Source organism: Syngnathus scovelli, chromosome 19, assembly GCF_024217435.2.
Source record: "Syngnathus scovelli strain Florida chromosome 19, RoL_Ssco_1.2, whole genome shotgun sequence".
NCBI lineage: Eukaryota > Metazoa > Chordata > Actinopteri > Syngnathiformes > Syngnathidae > Syngnathus > Syngnathus scovelli.
Genome location: NC_090865.1, coordinates 8737189 through 8755126, shown reverse-complemented (window position 1 = coordinate 8755126; position 17938 = coordinate 8737189). Strand labels below are relative to the sequence as shown.

At 43.7% G+C, this 17938-nt stretch overlaps 3 protein-coding genes across 5 annotated transcripts; 2 read left to right on the top strand and 1 right to left on the bottom strand.

Moving 5' to 3' along the window:
• Positions 1 to 1908: 1908 nt before the first annotated feature.
• On the top strand, positions 1909 to 10038 carry tpd52 (tumor protein D52). 3 transcript variants are annotated; one of them, XM_049751154.2, is made up of 7 exons: positions 1909 to 2140; positions 4758 to 4900; positions 4970 to 5118; positions 5226 to 5327; positions 5982 to 6023; positions 8268 to 8316; positions 8399 to 10038. In XM_049751154.2, the coding sequence occupies exons 1-7, from the start codon at positions 2122 to 2124 to the stop codon at positions 8501 to 8503; spliced, it is 609 nt and encodes a 202-aa protein (XP_049607111.1). In that variant the 5' UTR covers positions 1909 to 2121; the 3' UTR covers positions 8504 to 10038. The 3 variants fall into 3 exon arrangements, with proteins under 3 accessions (XP_049607111.1, XP_049607113.1, XP_049607112.1); XM_049751155.2 differs by lacking the exon at positions 5982 to 6023 and having other exon boundaries at positions 1912 to 2140; XM_049751156.2 differs by lacking the exons at positions 5982 to 6023; positions 8268 to 8316; positions 8399 to 10038 and having other exon boundaries at positions 1911 to 2140; positions 5226 to 5331.
• Positions 10039 to 10271: 233 nt separating this feature from the next.
• On the bottom strand, positions 10272 to 14052 carry gmnn (geminin DNA replication inhibitor). Its single transcript, XM_049751146.1, has 7 exons — positions 13917 to 14052; positions 13622 to 13699; positions 11581 to 11682; positions 11351 to 11495; positions 11204 to 11286; positions 10774 to 10884; positions 10272 to 10681 (listed from the first exon to the last, which is right to left on the bottom strand). Exons 2-7 carry the CDS (start codon positions 13688 to 13690, stop codon positions 10505 to 10507), a joined length of 687 nt encoding a protein of 228 aa, XP_049607103.1. The 5' UTR covers positions 13691 to 13699; positions 13917 to 14052; the 3' UTR covers positions 10272 to 10504.
• A 72-nt stretch (positions 14053 to 14124) lies between these two features.
• Positions 14125 to 17182, top strand: c19h6orf62 (chromosome 19 C6orf62 homolog). Its single transcript, XM_049751145.2, has 5 exons — positions 14125 to 15442; positions 15518 to 15694; positions 15875 to 16000; positions 16153 to 16287; positions 16377 to 17182. The coding sequence occupies exons 1-5, from the start codon at positions 15314 to 15316 to the stop codon at positions 16500 to 16502; spliced, it is 693 nt and encodes a 230-aa protein (XP_049607102.1). The 5' UTR covers positions 14125 to 15313; the 3' UTR covers positions 16503 to 17182.
• The last annotated feature ends 756 nt before the right edge of the window (positions 17183 to 17938 follow it).

The window sequence follows — 17938 nt, the reverse complement described above, 5'->3', positions numbered from 1 at the left end:
CGAGTCCGAGTCGGGCCTCTTGACCACCGAGTCCGAGTCCGGCTGTCCATTTTTTCTGTTAATTCATGTGACTGCTTAGTCTTTATTCAAGGCTAGTTCAGATCAAAATCTACCAGAACGAACGCAACTGCTTTCACATTGGCTGGTTCGGCTTATATAGGATCCCTTGCTGAGAACGCGGACGTAAAAGTGAGGCGACGTTCCAATCGGACGTCGGATCGATAACATTTTCCCTGCCCTACCGGAGTTGTGCTAGTTCATAACGTAGATCACTCATGGCGTAGTCATAAATGTACGGTTGACAATTTAACCGATAGAAGTGGATACATTGGAACATAACCTACACTCTAATATATTATTTGACATGGTATTAAATGCGTGGCTTTACAAAAATAGTCATTGAAGCCCACCCTTAGCCCTGAGTGCCATTGGCATTAGGCAAAACGCTTGAAAACACACACTCTCGCCCAATTAAATAACCATTCTGAAACACAGGACATGTAAGCTAATATTTTTTAATCATTAATTACACCATTATAGCTCAGACATTTATCTAAACACAAATAATTAGTGACGACCTCACAACTATCGAAACACATCAATGATATAAGCTGGGTGACATAATTGTCCTTGACATTGGTACATAATGTAAACATTAGCCTAAGTGCAACTCAACGTGGCCGCATTGATCGTAAGCAGGGCTGTGGACAGTATTCCTACGCGCATTCTCAGCAGCATGATGAAAATAAAATTGAACGTATTTTTTTTATTGTCGGACTCGGTCAAAATCAACACCTAGTCCGAGTCCGGCAAAAATGACCGAGTCCGACCGAGTCCCCGAGTCCAAGTCCACAGCCCTGCTCAGAACTGTACGGCATGTCCATTAACCCCCCCCCCCCCCCCCCCCCCTTTCAAGCAGGGCCTGTGAAACTATAAAGTATTTTCTTGTGGTTTGAGCTTAATTGAAGTCTGTGAACAAGACAATAGAGTACAGGTACAGCAAGCACCTGTCCCACAATGCTGTTGTCCTCTACAGTGAACAGTACAGAATGTCCACTTCAGCTTCCTTGCACTTGGATGCAGGCTGGGCATGCTGTATTCATGAGAACCTCCCTCTTTGTGAACATGTGTGACCTGCTTTGTGCATTTGTGATAGTTTGCATAGCCGGGTGTAAAGTTTCACTGGCGTCCAATTAAGGGCTTTGCAGACAGCGTGTGAACAGCAACGGGGGCATAAGCCGCCCTTAGTTAACATTGAGGTGGCTATGTGGGGATGTGTCACACTCGCGTAGTGGCTGAGTGGCGGCTCTGCAGGCGCATCTTGTTCTCGCACTGTTGGCTCACTCTTACCACTCCCATTAAAATATGCAGCGCGTGTTAAAATGATTTTAGAAGCGCAACGTGTGACGAGGAAGTGGTTCTTGAAACCTAGTAGGAAAGAGGTCCGTCAGTCATGCAGGCCTACTGGGTGAGAGGCCTGGTCCTAAGATCCGCCACAATAATATACTGCACCTACACAGAATCATTTTATTTACAAATTTTTCTAAAAGTGACATTTATTTATTATAATTTTTTAATATCAATAAAGTTGGTTTTATAACTTATATTTTATATCCCTAATATAGTAAATTTGTGTTTTTAGGTGCCTTTCTGAATGTTCCAATACACAAAGCATGAAAACATGTATTTAAATGTACGAAATACGTGTCAATATGGCTTCGTGTACATTTGATGTTACATTCATCACCTGGTCACCATTAAATGCTTCAGTTAAGAATTCTGCCGTTATTTTTGACAGAAACACTTCAGCCGAAATGGGTTGTTTATTGCGCATGCGTGGTGTTAGCGGCGTCGCTTTGACACCCACGTGCTCACCTCTGTTTACACTTGTACGTGATGACGTAAAGGATACGCGCCCCGCCCCCACGGAATGAATGGCACCCAGCCAGAGACAAGAAGGCAGAGACCAGGAAAAGAAGACGACGAAGAAAAAGAACTTCAGTTTCAACACAGAAAAAGCGCGTGTCCGTGATTGGATCTAAGAGCACCACACACACACGCACACGCACACATACACACACATACACACACGTACACGATAGCATCCACCAAGACGCATTTATGGACAACAACGAGAAAGGTAATCAATTTCTTTTCAATGTCTCGCTCATACTTTGGGTTTCTGTCGAGTTTAAAAAACGCCCCAAGATGTTCATTTGTGGATTTTAAATGACAAGAAAATTTAACGCGGAAGTGGACTTGTCCGTGTGTGAACGAGGAACTCACTTGGCCCAATTAACCAAAAAAAAAAAAAAAAAAAGAGCTCCAATAATGGTTTTAAACGCCACGTGTACAGCGTGCTTATAACATACATATATTGTAAATGTGTTTTTCTTGACTGGGTATATAATCTTTGAAAGGCCAATCAGTGTCGAGTGCGCATGTCAGTAAATACAAGCAGGAAGTCAAGTGGCACAAGCATGCCAAATGTATTTTGTCATACACATAACAGAAATAAAGTTGCCTTACCTTACAGCGCTATGCATAATGAATAGTTTGCGTTTCAGCACACAAAGTATTGAGTCGATTATGCACGAATAAACTTTATGTTGAGCATTTTGTTAGTACCATGTGCTGTCAGTTTTAAATACAACTAATCAAACCTCAGATTAAGTGCTGTAAAAGGCGCAAAATGTTCATAATAATGATTAAGTGTACTGACCTTTTTCTGGATCATAGTTCAGAATGGACCTTTAGAGGTCTAACACCACTTCCAACAGAAATTTTAAATTCTTTTTGCAGCTAAATGTTTGTAGCTAATGTAAATGATGCTGCAATCCATCTGTTTTGTAGCCTCGCAAGCTGACAATTTAATGAGCTACCTTATATTGGTAGGCGAACGCAACATTATCGGGCCGAAGGTGTACATTAATCCTTTTATAGGCGTTTTGTTGTCATGATTTGTCAACAGATTTCCCATCCAGCCTCAGCCTGGAGATGCTGGCCGGCATTCTTTTTCTTCTTTTAGCATCCTTTGTATGCGATCGATCATTAACAGCGTGGTGGATTGCATGTGAATTGATTTGCATCAGCATACTTCCACAAGGCCTGAGATGTCATCATATCTAACCAATTTAGCAAGTTTTTCATGTGAGCAAAGATATCTCCTTGCTTGTCCAGGGACCCCGCAGCCACTTTTCGTAGGACAAGAGTTTGGCACGGTGGGCAATCCCCTTCGCCACCCCGTGATTTTGGTTTTCAGAGGCCATCATGTGACACGCTATGCGGCAAAAATTACGCTAATTGATTTGATGCTGCGACCCATCAAGCCGCGCAAATGGACGCTTGTTCTCATTTGGTAGAAGGGGACATAAGCAACGGGGTCTGGTTTTCATAAAAGCATTAACCATGTACGTGATGAGTTAGTGTCTTTTGCATGTTTTTTCTTAACAGTGAATTGTTTTGGAATCAAACTAAAATAAAGTAAAACTATTCAGCCTTCCCCCAGTTACCTGATGCATGTTATTTATAAACATTCACCGCCGTACAAATATTGACAATTATGAGAAAATAAATCAAATTTACATAGATTTGACTACCCTTGGAAGATCTGATCAAAACTTTACTGAACAGGCAAATTTATATACATTTGACTACCCTTGGAAGATCCGATAAAAAACTTAACTGAACAGACAAACACACAATGTCTTGATGCTTTTAGAAAACATTTTAACAGTCATACATATAATAACAAAATGGATCTTAGAAAAAAAATATCTTGACTCCTACGCTGATGCTCTTCTAGAGGATCTTGTCATATTATTCAAGCCGCCTCTCACACACACACACATGCACACATTCATTGTGAGCACACACAATTCCCGCCGCAACCCCTCGGGCCTCCATCGCGGCCCCCAACCCAAGACAGGCCCCTGCTCGGATTAAACGCCGGCCGGGCTGTAATCTGGGACACGGCGGATTATGCTTTCGCTTGTCTCACGTGACGCATGAAGGGGAGCACCAGGATGGGCGGTGTGTGTGTGTGTGGGGGGGGGGGGTCACGCAACAACCCCGCAGTGCTTTCTGACGAGCGCAAAGGACGACATCCCTAATGTGAAAGAGGAACGCGCCGGGTCACGTGCACGCGATGGTGGCGGGCTGGGACGACACGGACGAGTACTGCTCACCCTTTGACTTTGAGCAAGGCGTCAATGCCAGCTACCTGTGGTGGCGCCCGCCTTCTGCAACACGCCGCCCGGCTCGCCGGCGCTCCGTAGCCAAGGTAAACATGGGAAAGCGTCCGTTTTTGGTTGGGTGAGCGCTCGCCAGAGCCATCAGCGCAAGTTTCGGTCCAATTACGAGATGACGCCTTGAAATTCTTGTCATCCTAACTGTCTCTTCTTTTTGTGTTTTCTCCCAATGGACAGAACTTCTAGAAACTGAGTCAACCTTGTCTTTGTGGAAACAGTTTGGGGGAGGTTCAATGTCTTCTGCTTGCTGTCTTCTTAGTGTCCCAAATCTTTTGCCCACACTCAGCTGTCTCCTTGCCACTCCTCCTTTTGATGGAGTGGCCACTTCTCCACGTGGAAGGCTTTTTGTATTATTGATGTGCTGCTGCTCCCATTGCTATCAGAGTGCTGGAACGCTTGGCTTCCATTACGCTGGTCGATACTCACCGCCACGATTGCCCTCGGTCGCCACCCGATGGCCACCCAAACTGTCAAGCAAAAGCAAATGAGCATTTGCGGACCTTTCAGGCTCGCAGCAGCATCTGGATCCAGCGGCCGAGGTGGGTCAGGAAGCAGCTGAGGTGGGTCAGGACGCGGCAGTGAGCGTGGAAGCCCCACCGCCCACCATGACGGAGGAGGAACGCCAGGAGCTACAAGTGGAGCTGTTGAGGGTTAGTGCTGTCCTCATTTGGTGCTCCTGTTCGAGTCTCGCAATGTTCCAAGTGAGGTTGCGCCTGCAGGTGGAGGACGAGATCCTGACACTGTCTCAGGTTCTGGCGGCGAAAGAGAGGCAGCTGGCCGACATCAAGCGGAAGCTGGGGGTGACGCCGCTCAACGAGCTCAAGCAGAACTTCACCAGAACCTGGCAGGAGGTCACCACCTCTTCGGCGTATGTCCTGCACTTCCTCTTTCCTTTGGTCCGCTGAACCGGACGAGACTGTAAGGTCACCAACAAACAAACTCACTGACTGACCAGCCTTTTGCTGCTCTTCTCAGGTACAAGAGGACATCAGAGACGCTGTCACACGCTGGCCTGAAGGCCACATCGGCCTTCTCCAACATGAGTCTGACCATCAGCCGTAAACTGGATGACATCAGGTGAGCCACGAGCGCACGCAACTGCATGTGGCAGGAGACCTTGAAACAAAATGTGACGACTGGCATAACCTAAATGGACAAGCAACTCATCTAATAACAACTAACTAATAACAAGCATGTATGAACTGAGATGGTTATGGTTGCTAAACCCTTTACTCGTCTTGAGCCAATGGTGGCTGATGGACGACGTCTGTTAATTAGCGCAATGGCCGCTATTGGTCGTCATTTATTAAACCAAAGCTCCTGGACTCTCGCTAATTGTTTCCGGCTTAATCCAACAGTCGGAACCCACTAACCCAGAGACCCCCACGGCCCCAATCAACATCACCTTCCCAAACGAGAATGCTAATCCAACCTCTCCGCTGTCATCCTTGCTCCGTGGATTATTAGCAAACCGCAAACAAGATTGATGGGCTCCTCAACCTTGTGCAAGTGCCTGACAAGTTGTGTGTGTTTTTCATGGTGGACACAAAAACCCCGGGCCCCCAAAACACAAAGCAACAAGACTACGTGTTGACTATGTGTCAACAAGCTCACCCTCAATCAGGCTTAACGGGTCATAGCGAGATGGGTGTGTACACGTGTGCCGACTGCTATTCTGAAACGACCTCTAACTGACTCCCACCCCTTCTTCTTCTTAACGCTGCTGACTAGCAAGCGCTCTTTGCAGCGCTCGGCTAGCATGCCTGTCATGAGGTAAGAAGGACGCCGTTGTGTCCGCCGCACTTTTTAGGCAAGTTTGTCTACCAAGTTGCATCAAACTTTACATTTGAATTAGTCATGTCAAGTAGAAAGTTGTACACAAACTGTTTTAACTTTTTTTAACTACTGGGACAAATTGTTGAGGATATACTAACGCAGTGTTTCCCAACCACTGTGCCGCGGCACACTGGTGTGCCGTGAGAGACGTTCAGCTGTGCCAATATTAATTACGGAGCGCATTGTAAACAGGATCGCCAAACCACTGGTCAGTTCGCGCAAGGCCTGGTCAGCCACTTGCTAATCGTGCATGTGTGGAGAATCGGACAATCTTGAGATTTCATATTGTGTCGATATGATTGTATTGCATCGGCACATATTCAGTTTATGTGTGTGTTGCTGTGTGCTTTTGCTAACAGTGACAGACACTATGACGGTTGTGGTGCGTATGTGGTCTGATGGAAATCAGAGAATGCAGTTCAACCGGTTATTTTTCACATACGTAAAATAAGCAGTCAAGTCGAGACTCCTCAACTGTGATAGCCACTCAGCTGCTGTCAGAACAGCAGAGCGTCTTTAAAAGTGACTTTGTTCTTATTGTTGCAATATTTATAGACCTAGTCTAAAACAGTAAACAAAATCACGTTGATTCTTTTATTTTAATCACAATCACTTTAAATAGTTTATTTCTTACACCGTCTAAAACCTTTTTAAAAAACTGTCACTTTTATTTAAAAAAAGGAATACAATTTAAAGAATATTTAGTATTTCTATTAAATTATTCAACTCTCCATACATATATAGGAATAGGACTCTACGTGTTTCGTTGTAATATATCGTATTTGCCGGTGTATAAGTCGACTCGGTGTATAAGTCGACCCCCTAAAATTCGACGTAAATTTACGATTTTATGATATATCCTTTGTATAAGTCGAGCTCAATTGTTGCATTATATTAAACTTCAAAATTCAATCAGAAATATGCGAAATTTATTGACGAAATGTGTTCAAATTTGCGAGTTTGTAGCGAGCGATCTATACGCCATTTTAAATATTATTTACTTCATGACCCTGTGATATTACGCGCCGAGAGAGACTAACAACAATGAACACTCTTAGAAACTGGTTTATTTTTAGTTAAGAAACAACAAATTATAATTATAAAGTGATTGCCGGTACATAGAGTTCAAAATTCGTCTTCATCGTCGCTATTTCCGAAAAGCTCGTTCCATTCGTTTTCGTTTAGTTTGTCGTCATAAAGGGCATCTTCTTGGTCTTCTCTATCCTGAGAGCGTTTGGCAAATATTTTCTAAGTGCCAACGGCTCTTGCGCCGTAAAGTGTCCGCCTTGGCTGGTTCCTCCGGTCGGCCAGAACAAGTGAAAATTCGGCCTCTTCCCCTGGAAGTCTGGCCAAGTTTGGCGAATATTTTCTAAGTGCCAACGACATTCATTTAGACATGGCGATTGAATGTTTACGTACCGGTAGTTATTGTCGTTGCTTGACGCGCGATGACTCGCACATTCGCTCAATACCCAGTACTTCGTCGCTGCCTGGCTTTCGATGTCCGATTATTGAGGTGAGAATATTTGAAATTGTTGCTGAGGATGCGTGTTAATGCGACGAACGCTTTATAATGATTCAGTTTCTCGCTGTTTGATGAGCCTGACGGACGCACACCCACGCACAATGAGATGCATGAGAAACGGCCTTGGTTACCATCACATTTGAAGCGATGAATACGAAGTTAAATTTTATGACTCGGTGTATAAGTCGAGATAGATTTTTTTCGGTTGATTTTGGATCGAAAAAGGTCGATGGTTGGCAAATACGGTAACTGATTTTAATATAGGAGCTTAACAGATTTTTGTTGGCGGTGTGCCGCGAGATTTTTTCCAATGAAAAGGTGTGCCATGAATGAAAAAAGGTTGGGAAACACTGTACTAACGTACTGCATCTGCTAATATTTTAAGCAATAACCAGTTTTTAAAGTTGTTAAAGGAAAATAATTTCAACAGAAACAGTTACAATTAGCAGTTTTTTTTAACCAAAATGTCATAATTTGTCTTAATAAATAACTAATAATCAATATCAATTTTTTTTCCATAAAAATTCCAAGTGTGAACTGCATTTTTGCAAATGCAATGTTTATTTTACTATGCTATATTGTTTTAATAAATGTGCATGTGATTTTCTTTTACATCAAACATAAAACCTTACGAATTCCGGAATTTCTATTCCCAGGAACGCTCCTACATTCAAGTCATTTGAGGAGAAAATGGGAACATGGAAGGTATATATTAAACAAAACAAAAAAATCCTGAAAAAAAAGAGCAATGACATTAAAGAATCTCCAAATCCATTTCCTGCTTCAGAACAAGATGAGTCCGGAAATGGACGGCAGCGAGCAGATGAATGTTCCCGACGCAGAGGCTCAGCACCAGGACACGCCCACCAACCTAGACGCACCCTTGCACTGACAACCAACCTTTGACCCTCCCATAATGTCCCTCTACATGTCTTTAAACATATTGGCAACCTGACCATTAGAACTGTGCAACCTCTTGACATCACATTTTGTGTCACGCGCCCACTCACCTTAACAACACACACACACACACACACACACACACACACACACACACACACACACACACACACACGCACGCACACACACACACACACACACACACACACACACACACACACACACACACACACATATAGCATTTTTGTTTTGTAAATTTTTGGGGCCAAATCAGCTTTGTAGCATGCACGCATACACAGCCAAGGTAGTAAAGCTAACGTGAACATTTATACAATTTGTTGGTTCAGGTTGGCATGTTACTAACCACACAGTGTAAAAATATATATGTAGAAAATAAAATACACTCTTTCCTCAGTGCACTTAAAGATATTTTTAAGTCTCTCGCATCATCATGGCTTTTGTCAAACAAAATAAAGAAAAATTGAACTGCAACAACTGTTTTAATTAACTTTAAAGCAGAAAAATGCTACAAAACTCAGTCGATTATAAAATGTATACAAATTATTCATTCCAACAAACTGTTTTACTTGTTTAATTCTAAAGTAGTTTTTTTTTTTTTTATAGCGTCTGTCTTTAACGTAAACAAAACAAGTACCAGAATAAAAAAACGACTGGTGAATTTGGTGATCATGAGAAAATGCATATTAACTGCAGTTCACGATTTGAGCACGAGACGGTACTAGATGTGGAACATTACATTTGACATGAGGAACGTTACATACGCACAGCTATGACTGTTTTATCCCCATAATGGACATTTGTGATCCCTTGACTTTCTATAATAAGCAATCTAATCTATGTTTAGGAAATGATTTTTCCCAGGGTTAAGGGACTTTTTTGCCGAAAGAACGTGCACTCTTACGTGCTGATGGAAATTGCTCGCTTTCACACTACGAAAAGAGGGCGGAGTTTATGCCTTCTCGGTCATTTTGTCATGCTGTTATCGTCTGTTGAAATGGGATCATACTGCGTGACAAAACAAAAGTAGATCAGGTTGAGGGAAAATAGGCTCCCAATGAGTGAGAAAACGTGCAGTCTTCTGCCTGTGGCGTCGGGAGATTCACGCAAATGTCAACCTCACTGCTATGCGATAAGTGGGTCGGAAAATATTCAAATTAGTCACGATATGTTTAACCACTGAAGAGGGAGCAACAGCAATGTCTAAATACTCATTAATTCATGCATACAGTTATTCAATCAGAACACTGACAGCACACACAGCTTGGTAACCTTTCCATTACACATAAGGCAGAGCTCATTAACGTCATGACACATTCAGTAGATAAGACATGAGGATATGTTTTTCCTTCTTTTCCCCTCCCATTTCTTCCCTTCCGTATTCCTGTTTGTGCACAGTATAAAATCTGGAGTCTGACGTGGTTGTTTTTCATTTGTTGAAGTGCATTGTGTACAGACTGCCGTGAGACAACCCAAGATCTTGCAAATAAAGAACCAACTATTACTCCACATCTGTTTTCCTTGCTCAACGACGGACATCTTGAAGAAAACGCAACACCACTGTGAATTAAGCCCGGTTTTTGCTCAGTTTCATGTTTGGAAAATAATTGCTCAAACACAAGATGCTAGCGTGCAAGTATTAGTGTCGTGTCATGTCAAACTGCCACCATACGACAGCAGCAAACAATCCAAACCACTGTCAAAAACTTGACTTTTGCAGATGTGTAGAACATGACATTAGACGGTGTGTAAAACATTTATTTAAAAATACAGCATGTACATCAAAACATTCAAGTGCCTCCCAGCAAATGAAAAAAAAAAAGAAAGTCATTTGCTCTCGGAACACTGACAGGGCCACATGTGTTGGAGGACGCCACGCCTACAGATTTCCAACAACTTTAAAATATATTTCAAGTGGAGGAAACAATTTATTTGGAGCCATTTTGGACATGCCTCTCATATCCCTTGGGTAGAGTTAATGCTGCTGCTGCTCTTCATCCACATCATCTGAAGTTTGTTCCTCTGCCTCACTATAACTGTAATCTTCATGTTCCTCACCATCATCTTCTGCCACATCACGTTGCCCTTGTTCTTCATTCATTGCAAGGCCCTTCAGTTCCTCCAGGTTGTCTGGTCCCTTCCCAGTCAGCCTCTGAACAGAAACTAGCGGCTTTAGTTGCGACCCCGACAAGGAAGCACTCATAAACATTCAGCAGAGAGCATCGTGTCGCGTCGAGCGCATACCTCGATCATGTCGGCCATGCGCTGGACGTGATCGGAGAGCTCGCGAAGCTCCTCATTGTCGCTCTTCAGCTGAGCAATTTGCTCATCTTTGGCCTCAATGTCTTTGTGCAGCTGGTTGGTTTTCAAAGCGGTTGATTAAAAAATGCGGGCGAGAATGGGCAGGTCGGGCTCAACTTGATTTATGAGAAAAGGACTTCCTTAAGCGTCATTCAAGAGCTGACTTGCGTTTACAAAAAAAAAGTCATTAAAAACATACATGTACAACAAAATTTAAAAACGGGCAGAAAATCAATGTAAAAAAAGTAAACTTTAAATTGGCGGGGGGGGGGTAAAAGTGGGTAAATAATCCCAACCTGAAACTGAATTATTCCCCCATAAATGTGCATGTAATAGTTACTCGGCTCCACTGGCCAACTAAACCTTAACTCACCTTCTCATTCTCCTGTAGAACATCAAACAAAGCCTTGCGACGCTCTTCTGCCATTTCCTTCCAGTAAGCAGGAGGCGGCATTTCTACAAAAACAACAAAGAGTTAGCTCAAGTAGAGGTAATATTAGCAGACAAAATGTCATCTTGCCTTTGATCATAAGCTCGTAGGCATCATCGTTCAAAGAAGAAACATCTTCAGTCTGTGTTGACTTCACTTCCACCTTCACCCTTTTCAAGCCTCTGCTTTGCAGGTCAAGCCACTGTTTGCGTTTGGGGATGGCACCCTTTGCCGCCTGGAACCACAGAAAAGCCCAAATTCACTTTTTGTCTTAAAGAAAAAAAAACAACTTCAAACTAATTTACTAAAAAAACAGTCACCTGAGTCGACTTTACCAAATCACTGTTGACTGACAAGGGCTGGAAGACTTGCAACTTCGTCCTGGAAGAACTCGAGGACTCAGGGGCTTGTGAGAAAAAGCTCTGAAAGAGCAATGTAACGTAAAATATGACAAAGATGACTAGTTAATTTGTACAAACTGTCATTTTAAACCTATTCCAATTGGGGTGAAAGTAACTTATAAAGTTATTTAGAAAATTGCCTATTACCTTCCTAAGAATTTTTTATTTTAAGTCTAATGATTGAAAAAAGCCAATGAATGTTTGTTTTGAGGCCTAACATGGCAACCTTTAAGTTGGTTATTCAATATACCGTATTTTCTGCACCATAAGGCGCTACGGGTTAAAAGGCGCACTCAGTTGCGGGGTCTATTTTGTGTTTAATCCAAACATGGGGCGCACCATGCGTGCCATGACTTACGGTAAAAAAACAAAAAAGTCACGTAAGCAAGACAGTGAGTTTGGTTGTACTTTATTCTGCTGCTCTACTGTACTCACATTATTGTTACCATATTTTCACGACCATAAGGCGCACATAAAAGCCTTTAATTTTCTCAAAAAACGAAGGTGCGCCTTTTGTGCGGACCAAATTCAAAAATCTGTAAAGTTGTTTTGTGTAGCTTCCGTAATATACAGGTGTAATATGAAGACCCGATGAACCAATCAGAGGACATACGTTTTACGTACGTAGATCAGGATTAAAAAAAAAAACAACAACAGAGGACTAGGCGTAACACGTAGGAGTACGTACCTTTGCTGCCATTGGTAAATAAATACTATCGTTTGTGCAAATCTGTAAAGTTGTTTTGTGTGGCTTCCGCCACACAGAGACGTAATATACAGGCACCCGATGAACCAATCAGAGGACATTACGTTTTACGTCGATCAAGGCGGTAAACCAATCAGATGACTGGATGTAACACGTAGAGGAGAACGTACCTCCGCCGCCATTGATAAATAAATACAATCGTTTGTGCAAAGAAAACAGCATTAGGACCCCAAATAAAACAATCTACGTAAAACGTAATCTACTCTGATTGGTTCATCGGGTCTACATGTTACACCTGTATATTACGTCTCTGTGTGGCGAAATACCATCGTTTGAGCAAAGTACGTACCTTCGCCGCCATTGATAGATAAATAAATACTACCGTTTGTGCAAAACTGTAAAGTTGTTTTGTGTGGCTTCCGCCACACAGAGGCGTAATAAACATGCATAATATGTAGACCAGATGAACCAATCAGAGGACATTACGTTTTACGTAGATCGGGGCGGTAAACCAATCAGAGGACTTCAGGTAACACGTAGAGTACGTACCTCCGCCGCCATTGATAAATAAATACAATCGTTTGTGCAAAGAAAACAGCATTAGGACCCCAAATAAAACAATCTACGTAAAACGTAATCTACTCTGATTGGTTCATCGGGTCTACATGTTACACCTGTATATTACGTCTCTGTGTGGCGAAAGCCACACAAAACAACTTTACAGATTTGCACAAACGATAGTATTTATCAATGGTGGCGGAGGTACGTACTCTATGTGCTATGTACAGTCCTGATTGTCTTTTGTCCCGATCTATGTAAAACATAATGTCCTCTGATTGGTTCATAGGGTCTTCATATTACACCTATATAACATGGAAGCCACACAAAACAAGTGTACAGATTTTGGAATTTGGTCCACACAAAAGTGTGATTTTTGAGAAAACTAAAGGCTTTTAAGTGCACCTTAAGGTGCGGAAAATAAAATTTAAACGCCAATATGTTGCCCTTAAACGCACACAGGTGTCAAACTCAAGTTTTGTAGCTTTTACTGTACATAATATGAGGTGCTCATACATTTATTTGGGTTGACAGTCATAATGGCCCTCCGAAAGAAGCTATGACTACAATGCGGCCCGCGAAAAAAATGAGTTTGACACCCCTGCTTTAACAGCTTCTGCACGCCCCCCCCCCCCCCCCCCCCCACAAAAAAACCCCCCCAAAAAAAAACAGAATATCTAGCTTTTTTTTCCTCACCTTGACGCCCACTTTTGCGTTCTCGTTGTTCTTGGCTCGGCCACGTCTCACTTTGGCACCGAAACTCATCCTGCAGTCCTTAAATCCGCCGTGAAAGTGACACAGCAGATTTAAAACGGAGAACAAAACAAACAAAATGTCGGCAGCATGGTATGCTAGCAAAGGCAGCGCCAATTTAAACCAACTTTAGGCCGTCTAGCAAGACTACGGTCTGCTAACGAGCGGTAAGTGACAATTAGCCACTGCATAGTGCTGTAAATATGATTTAAATTGAGTCACGTAATTGTCAGCTTACCGTTAAAAGGCGCAGAAGTTTACAAAGGAAATGCTTCGTGCGCAGAAAGACTCGCGCAACTGGTTTAAGGTCGCTTGCAAGGGGTCACGTGACAAACTCGCCCACAATTGGTCCCGCCCTGTCGTTCAACGTCACGTCACGTCACGTTGTGTGCGTGACGCGTCAAATAAACGTCACGTGTTTGTCCGGCAGCCATTTTGGAGAAGCTTTCCGTCACAGGAGGGCTTCGCGAAGCTTGTTTTTTTTTTTTTTGTGGCCGTCATTAATCCGACCGAAAAAGGGCGACGTACCGAGTGTGTGCGAAAAAAACAAAACCGCTGGACGCGAAATAATGGGCCCGCCGCCGGGAGACAGACCGCTTCGCACGTCGACTGAAAGAACTAGGGACTTCAGCTGGACCGTCGATTTATCTTGACATGGCATGCGGCAGCATATAGGGCAACGACGGACGGAGGAAAAGATCTACAAGCTTTAAAAGACGCGACATAAAACGTGGGGTTATTTTAGTTTACAGATTAAAATAAGCAATCCCTACCGAGTTGTTGACGTCGCGATCTTAACTTGACTAGGGAGACGAAATGTCGAGCTCACGCGCTAGCTGCCTGTTAGCTTTTTAGCATCGCGCAATACTGGCGAGGACATGTAAAGAAAGATGACCGAGTCGTAATCGAGAAGCTTTCCCCTTCCTGAAAAAAAAAAAAAGAAAAAGTAACTCGGACCCGTTAGGAGATAAAATGTAGCTTTGATCGCTGTTAAGTCAACGGTTAGCCTGCTAGCTCGATTTAGCTAGAGTGCTAAAAATACAGCATGAGCAGCAGCAGCACGAGGACTTGCAGGAGCAAGTAGGCCGCAAGCCATAAAGCGGCAAGGAAAATGTCAGACAGCCTTAGACGTCTTGTTCCTCTTCCATGTGTGCCAACGTCTCCCTGCCATGCTCGTCCGTATTTCCGGTCCAGTACACTCAGCCATGGATGAAGCACTTTGAACCTACCCCGAATCTTAGTCCGCTAGTCCTCCATTTCACCGAGCGCCGCTATGGGGCTCTACTCTAGGAAGTAGTACTTCTAATAACCAGCCACATTTTTTACTCTTGTTTTATTTTAAAATCTGCTGAGAAAACCTATAGGCAGCTGTCTAAGCGTCTTAAAATGATGGATTTATGAATAACCAACAAGGTGATGTAGTCTTACCGAAAATCTCGCGCCAGAAGCCTTGTTCCCCTCAAAACGCACAGGAAAATGACTTGATATGGTGTTGTTTGATTAGAAGACCTGTTTCAGTTTTTAGTCCTCGAGTGGCAAGTGTACAGACGCGGTTAGCGCTCCATCAACTAGAAGCGCATCCCTAAATATTAGTAGTCAAAAAGGGTCAAAAAGCAGACACCATCGCAACTGACCATGGGGGATCCAACCACGCGACGAAACCAAACCAGAAATCGTCTCCGCGCCCAACTGCGGAAGAAACGGGAATCGTTGGCCGATCAGTTCGATTTCAAGATTTACATCGCCTTTGTTTTCAAGGACAAGGTTGTTGTGCAGACCAACCAAAACTGACCAAATGTTTGACCATCACCTCATATGCTCATTTGGCTGTCTCGGCAGAAAAAGAAGTCGGCGCTCTTCGAGGTTGCCGAAGTGGTGCCGGTGATGACCAACAACTATGAGGAGGACATCCTGCGAGGCGTGCGGGATTCTCGCTACTCGCTGGAGAGTTCCATAGAGCTCCTACACAAGGATGTGGTGCAGCTCCACGCCCCCCGATACCAGTCCATGCGAAGGGTATGCTCATGAATGCGTGACGCTGATTTTCATTCCGTGAAAGGGCGCCTTACCGCTTTACCATTGGCCGTTCGATTTTTATCTTATTGAAACGAGACAATTTAAAAAAACTGTTAGCCTACAAGCACGCGGCGCTGTGGTGGAATACATGCCTTAATGACGGCATTTTCTCTACATCAGGACGTGATTGGCTGCACGCAGGAGATGGACTTCATTCTTTGGCCGCGCAACGACATTGACAAGATCGTCTGTCTGCTTTTCTCCAGGTGGAAGGGAGCCGATGACGAGCCCTTCAGGCCCATTCAGGTCAGAACCAGTGGCGGGAAAATACACTTTACATTTATAAAAGTATTTTGAACGAGTATGGAAATAACACATTGACATCTATGCTAAGTGTAGAATTTAGATCCAGCTTGTCATGTCAGCGGGGCACTGTTAAATTCCCATCATTGTTTCAGGCCAAGTTTGAGTTCCAGCACGGCGACTACGAGAAGCAGTGCTTGCACGCGCTCACTCGCAAGGACAAAGCTGGAATGATCATGAACAACCCTGCGCAGTCGGTCTTTCTCTTCATGGATAGACACCACCTACAGGTCAGACTCAGCTGCCTGCATCAACAGTGCGATTGAACTTGTTTTTCAAGGCGATATTTTTTTTTTTTCCCCCGTGCATGTTTTTGCAGACCGTTCAGAGCAGGGCGACGGTGCTGAAGCTGTGCAGCCTGTGTTTGCACCTCCCCCAGGACCAGCTGACCTGCTGGGGCGTGGGCGACGTCGAGGACCACCTCAGACCTTACATGCCTGACTAGGCTACTTCCCAAGGGCGGACGCGCCCTCAAAAAAAAAAAAAAACTCCACCTCTCGATCCTCCATCCCTCTGTCTTGCCTTCAGGAGCCATTTTGACCCCTTCTCCTCCCTCCTCTCTCCCCCTCTCATTCCCACTCAGTCATCTATTTTGTTTTCCGGCAACCTGCACGAACATTGATTTGGAGCGATGGGTCGCTGTGGCAGTCACAGCGGCAGGCAGGAACTCTTCTTTTATGTTGGAAGAGAAACACGGACATGATATTTAACCCTTGTTGTCACAGGAAAAAGTGTTTTTTTGTTTTATTTGTCGTTTCCAGGAAAACCAACTTTGGGGTGTAACACAATTGTAATAACATCGCGAACAATATGACGTTCAATCATATGTGCCGATTGCTTCTTTTCTGGACTGGAGATTTCACTTTTGTGCGAGATTGTGTTATGCTGGAATCACTACTGATGTCTGATTTGGGATACACGCTCTTTCAATGATGAGGATAACTATGCAGCTAACTAAAGCAAACTAACATTTTCTGTTTTGATTTGATCAAATTGCTTCTCAATTGTTTTTTCATGTTCATGACAAGTGTGTTCTGTTGAAAGTTTGAGGCTTTTTTTCCCTTTTTGTTCTGTTGATCAATACTGCTGAGCATATATCAATAAAAATTGTCAATTCAAAGTCAAGTCAAAGTCAGCTTTATTGTCAATTTCTCCACATGCCAAAGACACACAAAGAAACCGAAATTTCGTTTCCCCCTATCCCACGGTGACAAGACATGGCTCACAACAGACAAACAAGTAAACAAGTATAACAGCGTGCTGAATAAATAATGAATAAATAACACAATAAATAAATAAGAGGAGCAAAAAAGGAGCAAGTGCGCGTACAGCAGACATTCCAGAAAATAGCACAACAGTGCCGCACGCTACGCAGAAGTTCAGGGTCCTAACAGCCTTATGAAAAAAGCTGTTGGCGAGTCTGGTGGTGCGGGAGCGCAGGCTCCTGTACCTCTTCCCAGAGGGCAGAAGGTGAAACAAAGAGTGAGCCGGGTGACTCACATCTCTCGCAATCGAGGTTGCCTTGCGGGCGAGATGGGAAGTGTAAATGTCCTTCAGGGAGGGGAGCGAAGCACCAATAATCTTACCAGCCGTATTCACTATGCGCTGCAGGGCCTTCATGTTCTGTTCAGTGCAGCTACCACCCCAGACAGCGATGCAACTGGTGAGGACGCTCTCAATGGTGCCACCGTAGAATGTAGACAGGACTGCCTGAGGAGCTTTTTTTGCCAGTGACGAGGTGTTTGCGGACCAGGACAGGTCCTCACTGATGTGCACCCCCAGGAACTTGGTGCAGCTCACCCTCTCCACCACAGCACCGTCGATGATCAGCGGCAGGTGTTTTGTGTGACCCGGAAGTCAACAACGATTTCCTTGGTCATG